This window comes from Lotus japonicus, chromosome 3 (genome assembly GCF_012489685.1).
Source record: "Lotus japonicus ecotype B-129 chromosome 3, LjGifu_v1.2".
Classification (NCBI taxonomy): Eukaryota; Viridiplantae; Streptophyta; class Magnoliopsida; order Fabales; family Fabaceae; genus Lotus; species Lotus japonicus.
In genome coordinates, this window is record NC_080043.1 from 22,070,364 (window position 1) to 22,083,891 (window position 13,528).

At 35.2% G+C, this 13,528-nt stretch overlaps 1 protein-coding gene across 2 annotated transcripts; it reads left to right on the plus strand.

Annotated features, from left to right (window-relative positions):
• Positions 1-5,686: 5,686 nt before the first annotated feature.
• Positions 5,687-11,810, plus strand: LOC130746206 (4-hydroxy-3-methylbut-2-en-1-yl diphosphate synthase (ferredoxin), chloroplastic). Of its 2 annotated transcripts, XM_057598757.1 has the most exons (20): positions 5,687-5,844; positions 6,155-6,381; positions 6,715-6,872; positions 6,965-7,071; positions 7,163-7,263; positions 7,370-7,446; positions 7,896-8,015; positions 8,110-8,340; positions 8,478-8,594; positions 8,693-8,767; positions 8,902-8,979; positions 9,165-9,224; positions 9,306-9,368; positions 9,526-9,670; positions 9,940-10,078; positions 10,563-10,640; positions 10,714-10,873; positions 10,969-11,067; positions 11,191-11,295; positions 11,413-11,810. In XM_057598757.1, exons 2-20 carry the CDS (start codon positions 6,174-6,176, stop codon positions 11,512-11,514), a joined length of 2,223 nt encoding a protein of 740 aa, XP_057454740.1. In that variant the 5' UTR covers positions 5,687-5,844; positions 6,155-6,173; the 3' UTR covers positions 11,515-11,810. The 2 variants fall into 2 exon arrangements, with proteins under 2 accessions (XP_057454740.1, XP_057454741.1); XM_057598758.1 differs by lacking the exon at positions 9,165-9,224.
• The last annotated feature ends 1,718 nt before the right edge of the window (positions 11,811-13,528 follow it).

Sequence of the window (13,528 nt, forward strand, 5' to 3'; positions counted from 1 at the left end):
TTAGACAATTCAATGTCATTACAGGAAGCTCTTCATCTTTGCTAAAATCTAAATGTAGGGATGACAATGGGAATACACAACCTAAATCCTAATCAAATCTAAAATTTAAAAATATATTTTTTTATGAGAAATAACCTGAGAATGACACGTGAAATTTTTTTTATGAGAATTAACGTGGGAATGACACGTCACTAAGAATTAACGTGAGAACGACACGTCACTAAATCAGCCTGATATGAGTTCTTCTTTTCTAATATATATTGATAAGGTCAAGTCGATTATACTTTTTATTATTATTTTTAAAAATCACAATTTATGATTAAAATTTAATATTTAAATAATATTATTATTTATTAAAAAAATTACAATTAATAATTAATATAATGAAAAATAATATTTAGAAATTATTAATAACTAATTAATTTAAAGGTCAGGATAACTTTAACTACATATAATATAATATAATATTATTATTTAGAGAAATTGAAAAGTTTGAAAATTAGTAATTAATATAATGTATAATAATATTATAAAAATTATTAATAACTAATTAATTTAAAGGTCAGGGTAACTTTAACTAGATTATTTTTAAAAAAGAGAATCACATTGAAAATAAGATAGGCTTGAGAAAATGCTCTGCCAAGTGAGCTTGAAGTTCAATAAATAACAATAAGAAACAGAAAGATAGAAAAGCATAACAGATTATTACATGAACTAAGGAAAATTGAAAAAAACAAGGAAAAGCAGAACATAACATAAACTAAGACAGATAGCCTGAAACTAGCAAAGGCAGCACTTAATAATAAGAAGACTATATCATCTCCCTTCTCGCTATCTCATGCAACATAGCTAAGGCGCAACACAATCTCCAACTGAAACAACGCTAAAAAGTCCTATAGCAGCTACTCCTGATATCAGATATCAGTGATAAAAAACCCAGATAGAAGTGGTTCTATTAACTCCTGACTTTGCAAAGTAATCTGCCTTAATGCTAGCTTCCTGGTAAATATGTCTCGCAACCGGGGTAACGGCGGGAAGGCGCACAAAGAAGTGTTGTAAGACCATGTTTTAGGCCATAGTATGTTAATAATAATATTAAATAATATTATGAGAATTGTTTGTGTTATATATGATATGATGCCTTTAGAAAGGACAATTATTTTCATTATGGATATTATTAGACCTTAATAATATCTAGATGACGATGTACTCCTCATTACGATCGTTTTGACTGTAATATTGCTAGGGTTATTTTCCGACGACTTTTAGGTCAAAATCGGCCCGACAACGACGATGAGTTGGCGAATCGAGTCGGCGAGAAAATTTTCGTGAGCCACACCTTATGAGGAGGTGCTGGGCATGGTTTTAAGAATATTCCATGAGGGAATATTGCTTTGTTTTATTTTTGGAGGTTTTATTTAAATAAAATGGGTTTTTATTTAGATAAAATGTATTTAATTATTTTTAAACCTATGGTTTATTAAATAAATACTTTTGTAAATATTTTTGGAGCCTTAATGAAGGCTTGGTCTAATTTTTGAAGATGGAAAAGATGAAGAGGTTTTGAAATTCAAATTCGAGGTGTTATGGTGCATTTAGAGGGAAAACATGGTGGTTAATGCAGTTAATCACATGTCTTTGACTTGGTTTTGTGTTACATGAGTTCTTGAGTGAAAAATCTGAAGAGAAGGAGGGAATAGGCGGCCAAGAGGTGTGGGGAAGAAAGGTGAGGGTTTTTTTCCCATGTTTTAAGGTGATTTATGGTGTTTATGGAGAAGGAGAAAATCAAGGAATGGAGGATTAAAGCATAGTTTTAAAAGGGAGTTACATTTTGTTATTTATATTCAGTTTTTTTAGTAAAAAGGCTGAATGTTATTTATGTTTTTAACTAGTTAGGAGAAAAGAAGGAAAAAAATTGAATTGAGTTGGGCTTGGATAGAAAATTGGTGAAAAACCCTATAGTGCATGTAGCCGCCGGTTTTGGTTAAAGGGAAAGAGGGAGGATTTTCTTTTTTTTTTCATTACTCACAAAAGCTGAACTAGGAAGACATCCTTCCTCTTGTGTTTCACGTGAAGCTCCAGCAAGAGAAGAGAGCGCTTTTGAGAGAAGAGAGAGAGAGAGATCGTGAAAGAGAAAGAGAGCAAGGGGAAGAAGAGAAAGCTTGTGAAGGAGATCAAGGGAGAAGAAGGGACTCGAGCAAGGAGAAAGGAGGAAGTATCATCTTCTTCATTCTTCATCTTCTCTTTCTCAAACCTTAGGCCAAGGTGAGGGCTGTTCTAGTTTGGGTAAAGTTTAGGAAAATGCATGCTTGAAATCTCATGATTTTATGTGAAAGTTTGTGGTTTTGGGTGATCTTTAACGTGGGGGACTTGTATGTATGATTAGGGATCCTTCCTTGCATGTTTAGAGTGAAGAGGTTTCTGTTTTGCTATGCCTAATCACGTGATGCCATGATCCATGATGATTTTATTTCAAAACCTTGTCAATCTTGTCATATATGCCTAGATCTAAATTGATGACTAATAACATGTATTGGATTGAGTTATATGTTGATGGTTATGATGGGAAAGCTTGCTGGAAATTGATTTATGAAGCATGATCAAGCATGTTTAAAAGTTTTGAAAACCCTAGATCTAAAGCATGCCACGGCCGAACCCTAATTTTTGAGGGTTTAGGCGATTTTCCATATCCTTTGATTTATTTGTTTGAGTTGATGTATATTGCTGATATTTTACTACCTGGGACATGAAAAGCTTATTTGATGTGCTATGAAGGTTGGCCGAAACCCTATTACTCTCTAGGGTTTGAGCATTGATTTGGCTACATGTGAGAGTTGTTTGGATAATTACTATCTTTGTGGGGAACTGGGCGAAACCCTAAACCTCTTGAGAAGTATACTATGCATGAAGACTGATTATTGTACCCTAAATTATGATATTAAGTATTGAACCTTGAGATGTGAATTCTCTTGCAAGTAGTGATTATGTGGTTATAGTGCTAGTCATAGGCTATGGACCATGAGAACAATGGTGTCGTTAGAGACAAACAGTTACTTGCACACGAGGGTGAATTTGTGGATTGATTGTGTGGTCTCCACGTGATAACCATGATTTAGTCATGGGATAAGGGTTGACTGTGTGGTCTCCTTGAGATTTGTGGATTGACTGTGTGGTCTCCACGTGACTTGGGTTGACTGTGTGGTCCCATTGTGTGTTCATCTGCGGATGATCGAGATTGGCCAAGGTGTTGAGGTGATTGTGTGAATGGTGAGGATGTTAGTCTAACTAAACCTTAGGTTTGCTAACTTGAGATATGAGATTTTGAGACTCTTGTTAATTGTATGCTTATGTTCGAACTGTGATTATTTGTGAGTCTTGCATGAGAATTGACCCTCTATTATGTGTTATCTATTTGTTCTGGGGGGAGGGGGCCCAGATGACTGTGTCCAAGAGTGCGGTGCGTTCTTAGGAGTTGATTCTCAGTGAAGAGCACAAGGACGAGGCTTGGGTGTCCGACGCGCACCAATTCCATCGGATATACGTCGGCAATGCTACGCTCAAGTGCACTGACAAGAAAGGAGAGTGGATCGAATCTCAGATGCTTACGGGAAGGGTGGAACTACAATTCGTGCCCTTTCGTTTCCAGACACCTACTATGGAGTCAGAGCAATCCTCTAAACAGGAGTCGGAGTTGGAGTCAGATCCATCTGAAGAGACATCGGCAGAAACGAGTGAACTTCTAGTTGAACCCGATGACTGACTAAAGGCTGAGATGAGGAGGAGGAACTTCCACCGCTACAAGGAGAGTCCTGGAACATGAAGGTCCAAAGCTTCTTTCGACTGGCAGTTGATCAGTACTTTCAGGAGAAGGGCCAACTCTATCGAGGTCTGAGGAATCATATGCTGAGGGAGTTCACCAATGAGCCACTGCCAGATGACGACTACTTTACAGAAGAACGAGAGGCAGAGGAAGAGGCTAAGGAGTAGGGTTAGGTGAGAGACATTCACTTTCTTTTGGGGTTTGAGAGTACCGAGTTGGGCATTGAACTATTTCTTTTGCTTTTCGTTTTGGATATTTAAAAGTGATGTAATTTTACCTTGGTTTTCCGACTCATGTTTCATACTCCTCCCGATGATTATTAAATTTCGAAGTTTTGCGTTGTTGATTATTTCCACGAGGTTAATATGGTTAAGTTTCAAGAAATTCGTAAAATTGAACTTTTGTCACTAATTGAAGATTAATTAAATAAACGACGAAAATTCATTACGAAATTCATGATGTTTGGTTACTGTGTGACACTCGAGAAATCGGGGCGTTACAAGTGTAAAGCAGAAAAGTCGCCACCAATATTTTTTAAATGGGAAAACATTGGAAAACCCAAAAGAAAAGGTCTCTAACCAAAGTTTTAGATATGTGAGTCTATTACGCATAAGGAAGGTACTAGCACCCCATAGCGCCCGCTTATAAAACGGTTACCCCTAATTAATTATGCAAATCTTGTTAGCTTTCTAAAATATTTGTTTCACCTCAAAGGAAATGTTTTTTGATTTTTGTATTATTTGATTTTTATGGGTTTTGATTTAAGTAATTGACAAAAGAATTATTTATTATTTTGGCTTGACAGTTGTAGAGGCCCGCTCCTACGTATCCCCATGTGCAATGGAGAATTCAAAGCCACGTAGTCAGGGGCGTATCTAGGATTATCCTGTTGGGGAAGCGAAATAAAAGACTCGAATTTTTTTTTTTTACCAATGAATAGTATTTATTGCAGAAAATTATATATATTTCAAATCATAAAAAGTTTATTTAAATTATATTCTTCGTTTTTTCATGGTACTAAGTTTATCTATTATTGTATCAACATTGATATTTTCAGCATTTTCCCTCTCAATGTATAGAACTAATAAATTTATGAAAATATCATATTCAATCTTGTTGAGAATCCGAGTCTTAACAACTTTCATTGCAAAAAAAAACTCGCTTTGTAGATGTTGAAACAGAAAGCGTTAAAACAAGACATCAATCTGTCAACAAGTGGAATAAAAACTTTATCTGAAACTGAAAGCGTTAAAACAACTCGCTCTGTAGATCTTGTTTGCATTATTAGTAACTCATTTGTGATAGTTTTGTTCCCAAAAGATTGATCTTTATCCTTAATAAAAACTTTCCCTATCTTTTTTTTTTAAATAATTTCTATATTAGATTTTAATAATATCAATATAGTACGAGTTATTTTGAATAATCTAAAAACTTAAATATTAAGTAAATTGGAATATTTATCTTAAAAAAAGTCAAATTGGAATATAGAAATAAAATATTGCAAAAAATATACATAAAAATCCTTAAAATAAATTACCCATCTTATGGATAAGAAGAAAATAAATAATAGCTATGATTTTTTTCACACTTCACTTTTTCTTTTATCTTATCTAGCTATATTTACTCACTTTCTTTTTTATGTCTTTCTTCATATCTTATCACATCAATCATCATATTTTTCATTTCTCTCTTTGATCTTATCATTTTTTTTTACATTGGAAAGATAAACTACCCCTACCACTCTACCTATCCTATCATATTAATTTTTTTATAGAAAATAATTAAAGGATAAAATGAGAGGCCACGTGTGAATTGACTTTTGGCTTGTAGTAGTCAAGGATAATGGTACCTTTGAACTTAGATGCTGAACAAACATTTAACATTGTTTTTGTCATTCAGCTTCAACTCCTCTAGTTGCTGTCACAGTTACACAAGTTTAATCTTGTAAACTAACTAGAGGCTGAGAGATTCATAGTTTGAAGCAAGCTTGTTCCCTTCTTCCATTCCTCAATCATCTCCACCAGGTAAACCCACTGATTCAAAGTCAAATGCCCACTTTCCAAGACTCCTCCTTTCTCAACCATTTTCAATTTTTTATTCAATTCACAGATTTTTCAGATTGATTACACAAATGGGTAGTCCATAGTTTCACTCATCTAATTTTTCAACACAAAAAAATATTATAGTTTTTGTAGAGTTGAAAATTTCATCATATGCAGCGCAGTTTCGTTTGACTAATTGACTTTTTTCTCAATAAATTCTGAAACTTTGTGATTGCTCTGGTGTTGCTGATTATTGATTTTGGTCATTTGAATTTCCAACCTGTGAGTTAAGGTGTTGCTGAGCTTCAAAAATGGCTACTGGGGCTGTGCCAGCTTCGTTTACCAATGTCAAGACTTGGAACTCCAATTTGGGGTTTGCAAAAAGTATTGATTTTGTGAGAGTTGCTGATTTGAAGAGCATAAAATCTGCTAGGACAAAGGTGTCAATCATCAGGAACTCAAATCCTGGTCAGGATATTGCTGAACTTCAGCCTGCATCAGAAGGAAGTCCTCTTTTAGGTATGCCTGGTTCAAATCTATTATGTGTGTGTGTTTGGATTTTCGTTGAATTCAATGTGGATTTGTATTGAACTCAATGTGCCAAAATCTTACTTCTCCGATTCAGATGTGACAAAATATTAGTAGGATACGTGAAATTGCGTTTGTGTTTGCACGAATGCCCAAATCAAATGAGATTGTTTCGTGGGCTCTTTGTGATTTCGGGTGCAACCAATTATGAGAGTGTTGGAAAGAGAGTGTTATTTTATTTATGACTGTTTGGGTGTTTCTGCTAAAGTGGTTATTTACTTGATTTATTTTTTGGCTGATCCATGGATAATTTTCTGAATACAGTTCCTAGGCAAAAGTATTGTGAATCTATACACAAAACTGTCAGGAGGAAAACTAACACAGTGATGGTTGGTAACGTGGCCATTGGTAGTGAGCATCCTATAAGAATTCAGACCATGACCACTACTGACACTAAGGATGTTGCTGGAACTGTTGAACAGGTTAGACAACTATTCTTCTTTGCAACTATTCTTATTTGCAATTGATTAATGTATTTGATTGTTATGGTTATTAATCTGCTGTCCATTGGAAGGTGATGAGAATCGCAGATAAAGGAGCTGATATTGTTCGGATAACAGTTCAAGGGAAGAAAGAAGCCGATGCATGTTTTGAGATTAAAAACTCCCTTGTGCAGAAGAAGTAAGCATAAATTATAATTAACATGGTTGGTTAAGTAAGCTTGCCCATATTGTTTATGTATTCATCTGTGTACTTATTTACCTATGTCCAGCTACAACATACCATTGGTGGCTGATATTCATTTTGCACCCTCTGTTGCTCTGCGAGTAGCAGAATGCTTTGACAAGATTCGTGTCAACCCTGGAAATTTCGGTATGCATATCTTCATTAATTCATTTGTCTCCTTTTATTTTTTCTATTTCCTTTAAATTTTACGTGCTGTATTGCATTCTGAATCTGAGATGGTGGTCTTTCATAGCTGATAGAAGGGCTCAATTTGAACAATTAGAGTACACAGAAGATGACTATCAGAAAGAACTTGAGCATATTGAACAGGTGAATTTTAACTTTTAAGTCAGAAATTTTGGTGAAGTGCATGTGTATGCTAATTTATGAGCACTTCAATTGGGGTGACTTATCTCTCATACACGCATCTTTAGTCCTTACTTAGGATGTGGGAACAATTGATGTACTACATAAATAATGCTAGGAATATTAAGGAATATTCAGGAAAAGGGATATGGAATGCTGTATCATTCATGCTGTTTACAAGATTCTTTCCTTATCTTTTGCTTGTTTTCCGGGAACAATAAGTATAATTTCTCCAGGCTGAGCGAATGTCCAAAGAAAACATTATTTTTTCTTTCCGGAAATGTTTGTCATATTTGTATTTTCCTTTGATGCCTGGAAACTTTAGTTTCTTCTTTTTAATTTCTGTTAGAATTAATAATACCACAAATGAAATACGAACTCATTGACCTATTTTAAACATTATTTAATGCCAGGTTTTCTCGCCATTAGTTGAAAAATGTAAAAAATATGGGAGAGCAATGCGCATTGGGACAAACCATGGCAGTCTTTCTGATCGTATAATGAGCTACTATGGAGATTCTCCTCGGGGAATGGTCGGTCCTTCTTCCCCCTCTTATTCAGCAATGCATTTTTTGTGTAAATGTATTTCCTCCAGATATTTGTTCTTACTGGGCAATAATTGGACAGGTGGAATCTGCTTTCGAATTTGCAAGAATATGCCGAAAGTTTGACTATCACAATTTTGTCTTTTCTATGAAAGCAAGCAACCCAGTTATCATGGTTCAGGCATATCGCTTACTTGTAGCTGAAATGTATGTCCAAGGCTGGGACTATCCATTACACTTGGGAGTTACTGAAGCTGGAGAAGGTGAGGATGGGAGGATGAAGTCTGCAATTGGTATTGGAACTCTTCTTCAGGTATGCATGTTAACCAATTGCATATTAAATGGAAATTGTGAAATTTTTCAATTTCCATAAAAAATGGAAATATTCACCCAGCTGTTTAACATTCATTATAGACTTATGATGTATGTTGATAATATTTTGTTCATCAGGATGGATTGGGTGATACAATTAGAGTTTCTCTCACAGAACCACCAGAGGAGGAGATAGATCCTTGCAGAAGGTTGGCGAACCTTGGAATGAGAGCAGCTGAACTCCAGAAAGGGGTGGTATGGTTCAAAACTATGCTTCAATTTGACATGCTGAAACATTCTAAAGTCTGACATCCTTAAATTTTAACAACTTTTAATAATATTTCTTCCATCAGGCACCTTTCGAAGAAAAGCACAGACATTATTTTGACTTCCAGCGCCGTTCTGGTCAATTGCCAGTGCAAAAAGAGGTTAAATTATGAACTATGGGAGAATACTTAGCCAGATATATGCCACATGCACACAAACTCTGAGATTGTTTCCTTATTTTCCTTCTTATGGCTTGATCCATGCATTTAGTACTGAACTCTCCATCTTAATTCAGGGTGAGGAGGTGGATTTCAGAGGTGCCCTGCACCGGGATGGTTCGGTTCTCATGTCAGTGACCTTGGATCAGTTAAAGGTAACATTAGGATAGCTCTTCCCTGCTTTCTCTTCTGTCTGTCTAACTGGATATCTTTGTCAGTATATCTGTTTGTGTTTATCTAAATTTTATTCTCTTTATTTTCATGTATTGTTATGAGGTATACCAAAAAACCAAGGGTGTCTTGTGTTATTCTGAAATTTTTCATTCCCTGATTTTCACAGACACCAGAGCTTCTCTACAAGTCACTTTCTGCCAAACTCATTGTTGGCATGCCATTTAAGGTTTTTTACTCTATCTTATTGAATGAATGTCTTAGGATTTTAAGTAACAGGTTATTTACATATTAGGCCTTATATACTCAGGATCTGGCTACAGTAGATTCAATCTTATTGCGAGAACTTCCTCCAGTCGAAGATGCTGATTCTGTAAGAACTGAGAACCTTCACTTGAGAAATCATGTCTATATAGAAGCATTTACTTGTTCTGCTTCATTATCCATCAAAATATTTCTGCATTGTCAATTTATTGTGACTGTTGGAATAATTTTCTTTTCCTCTTTTTCATTTTGGGTACTATGATCAGCGGCTAGCTCTCAAAAGACTGATAGATATTAGTATGGGGGTTATAACTCCTTTGTCAGAGCAGCTAACAAAGCCATTACCCAATGCCTTGGTTCTGGTAAACCTTAAGGAACTATCTACTGGAGTTTATAAGCTTTTGCCACAAGGTGCTACTCACTCCGAGTATTTTTTTTTGAAGGTTCTAAATAATTACATGGACATTCCTTCAGATTTAATGACATTATACAAAGCTTGTTTTGAAAATTACGTAGAGTTCCCTTCTCTGAATTTTAACATAAGCTAAAGGTCGATCTATAGCAGTTAAAATAAGGAAGGTCCATGGTTTTTCTTTTAAACATGTAATGCACTTCGATAAAATCTTTTCCTCTCCAATTTAAAGTTAAATGTGATCTTATATCAATTGGTGATCTATTAGGTACCCGCTTGGTGGTGTCAGTACGAGGTGATGAGCCTTATGAAGAACTGGAAATTCTAAAAGGTGTTGATGCTACTATGCTTCTCCATGACCTGTCTTATGCCGAAGACAAAGTTAGTAGAGTGCATGCAGCAAGAAGGTGAGAATGTTGCTGACTTTGATTTCTGAACTTCACTTTTTGGGCTCTAAATAATACTACCTCCGTACCTTATTATTTAGAGCCCCAAAAAGAGGCACACCTTGGTCATTTTTATAGAAACTCACTTGAAGTTTGTGGTGCATTAATTATTTTTTGACAAGAATACCCGTATTTAATTGAACTTTCTCTCTCTTTCCACTCTCCAAAGCATAGAAATTAAGAAAAGTGGGTTATGAGTAATTTTGGAAAGTTGATGTAAATTGAGAACAAATTTAATGTTGCTAACTACATTAACCACATTTCTTAAAGGCTGTGAGATAGTAGTTATTTGGTTCTTATAATAAGGAGGTAGCAATATAAGCATAAATTGATGAGTGACAAACAAGTCTACATTGATCTTAATTGCTTGTATATATGATTCTGGATAATGAATCTATAGTGGTTCATAGATTATTCTAATCCTAATACCTTTTATTGGCCTCAGGTTATTTGAATACCTATCAGACAATTCTCTAAACTTCCCTGTCATTCACCACATTCAATTTCCAAATGGGATTCACAGGTAATTTAAAGTTACTACGGTAAGACTCAAGAAGTATGCAGTCCTTGTGAAAACTAATCAATTTGACATACAGGGATGACTTAGTGATCGGTGCTGGCTCTGATGCTGGTTCGCTTCTGGTTGATGGGCTTGGAGATGGTCTTCTCTTGGAAGCCCCAGACCAGGATTTTGACTTTCTTAGAAACACATCTTTCAATTTGCTGCAAGGATGCCGAATGAGAAATACAAAAACAGTATGTAGTTTAAGCTCACATACAAGACAAAGATTGAATTGGGAAAAAATAATAATAATCCTAATCTTTATTGATATGCCTAATATGTCATGCAGGAGTATGTATCATGCCCATCCTGTGGCAGAACCTTGTTTGATCTTCAAGTAATAAGTGCAGAAATTCGAGAGAAGACATCGCACCTCCCTGGTGTCTCGGTAATTGTGCTATCCTTTCCTTTCTTGTGTAGAACATGCTCCTGGCGTGTGTCGTGCTTTGATTTGCTTCCACACAAATAACCAATTCCTTTGTTTTGTAATAATTACTTTGTCCTGCATCAGATTGCAATCATGGGATGCATTGTGAATGGACCGGGGGAGATGGCTGATGCAGATTTTGGGTACGTGGGAGGTGCTCCGGGGAAGATTGACCTCTACGTTGGGAAGGTGACATGTTCTTTATATGCCTAAATGCTTAACAACCTGAATATGAAAACTCAGTAATTTGTTTTCAGTTTTATTCGCTTAATGAACTTAACTTGAGTCATTACTTTACGATTACAGACTGTGGTGAAGCGTGGAATTGAAATGGAGCACGCAACCAATGCACTGATTGATCTAATAAAAGAGCATGGACGTTGGGTAGACCCTCCAGCAGAGGAGTAAAAGGGCTACATTTTTATGTGATTTTCTTCTCTTCTCACCCAAGAGACGTTGGGTTATAGTTACTTTATACTCTATGTACATTTATATAAGCATTGAAATTTAGCTTTCAAATTTCTTTTTAACAGAGGTCCCAAATAAAGGGGGGACTCCCCAGCTGCACCTCTGTACAGACTATTTATTGCTTTGCCCCCAATCAATAGGGATAATTTTATAGAGAAAGAGTTCTTGGAACAATGCCAATTATAGGATATTTCATTCAGATTTCAGATTTTATAGAGAAATTAATTCTTGAACCAGTTGCTGGTGATGCTTGTCATGTGTTTCTGTTGTTTGTATGGCTGTGTTAACATGGTATTGGTATCCTTCGAGACCCAATTTCTTAATGAGAGGGTCTAAACGTTTACAACTTTAAGGCAACAAAGAAATTGGTAGCAACTCGTATACACTTACCTGCATGACAATGACATCTGAAAAAAATGTTTTGCCAAATTTTAAGAATGTGCCTCAATTCGTTTGCCAAAACATGGTAGCTCGCGCATCTATGAGATTGAAAACAATGTGTACCAATATTATAAAATTCAGACTGGTTGGTTAATGGTTATTGACTCAGTAGATATTTGATTAAAGAACCACTTTAGTTACAACTTGCAACTAAAATAGATGAAAAGTGGGAAATTACATACCTTGAAAGTTTATATGATGTATTGGTTGAATGTTTTTGCTCATTAATGGAACACAACTTTAAGTACTGCAGTCAATTAAAACAACTATAAATATATGCCTATAAATTATCAGACATGTGTATTGGTTGGCCATTTGTGCTTATTAATGGCATACAATTTTGACTATATCATTGTAAATCAAAATAACTATATTAATTATCTCACTTCACGTGATCTCAGAGTCTCAGGAGATTAGTCTCATCACTCTCATGTTTGCCGGCGGTGGGGACTGAGGATATCTTGGGAAACAATCAAATAAAACAACTATATTTTTTTTCTTATAATAGGGGTGGAGAGAGTATTATTTTCATCTAAAAACACAATTTAAAGAAAATTTGTGTAGTTTCACTATTTAAGTGTATTTTACACCAAAGAAATGATATTTGAGCTGATATTTATCTTGTTGGAAAGCAAGGACAAATGTCTACAAATCTTATAATGAACACTTCAAGAGTAAAATTAGATGTTTGCCAATTCATTTTTTTCTTAGAAGACAAAATCAAGATGTTGGTACATGTTCATGGAGATGTAAATGAAAACTCATTGGGGTGTAGTCGTCCGTTTTGCATGAAATTTGTGGCACTTGAACGATAATGTTGTGATCTACAATTCTTATAAGCGCGCCCAATACTTCAATACTCAAAATGCGTGTCAAAGTTGCCAGTAAAAAATGTAACTTCACATTAAAAGTCAACATTTTATTTGGTCCCCCATTACACAAGTAAAAGGTGTTCATTCTTATGTTACATCATCCAAAAAAACTGATTAATAAATCTTAAGATTACCATTATTCAGAGTCACACAGACCATGCATGTTTTGTGTCACAACTTGTGTGATACTACTTCTTTGTTTAGATTTTATTTTTAATATATTTAATTCTCCCACCCTACCAAGTATTTCGTCGCCAAGACCTCGACTCCTAGCCTTAGGGATGTGGATTGTTAGAGTATTGGGCCGACCAAATTACTAATATTGTGCCAAAATCTTAACATGTTGACCAAGTACCTGCTGAGTCAACCACCTGCAAAGAAATATGTCTAGATCCATCTTCCCTTACCTCATTATTAGATCCCCAAAATCTCTCATTCCCATAAATATAATTAGCTGATTCTCTCCGTTCTATTATGCAATTGCATAATTCATACTGTCGCTTTAATTTTAATTTACCGAGACTTGGCTCCATAAGAGTTCATCCTTACCTTAAAACATGCTCATTTTTACTGAGTAATCCTAAGATATAGTTTCATGTTGACCTACTGACTTTCTTTTAGGGTTTTTTTTAACAAACTTT

Excerpts from the sequence above, each read along its gene's own strand:
- LOC130746206 (XM_057598757.1), top strand. The coding sequence starts at position 6,174 with ATGGCTACTGGGGCTGTGCCAGCTTCGTTTACCAATGTCAAGACTTGG. Across the intron at positions 9,671-9,939 it reads TTATAAGCTTTTGCCACAAG|GTACCCGCTTGGTGGTGTCA; the intron begins GTGCTACTCACT and ends GTGATCTATTAG. Across the intron at positions 11,068-11,190 it reads CGCACCTCCCTGGTGTCTCG|ATTGCAATCATGGGATGCAT; the intron begins GTAATTGTGCTA and ends GTCCTGCATCAG.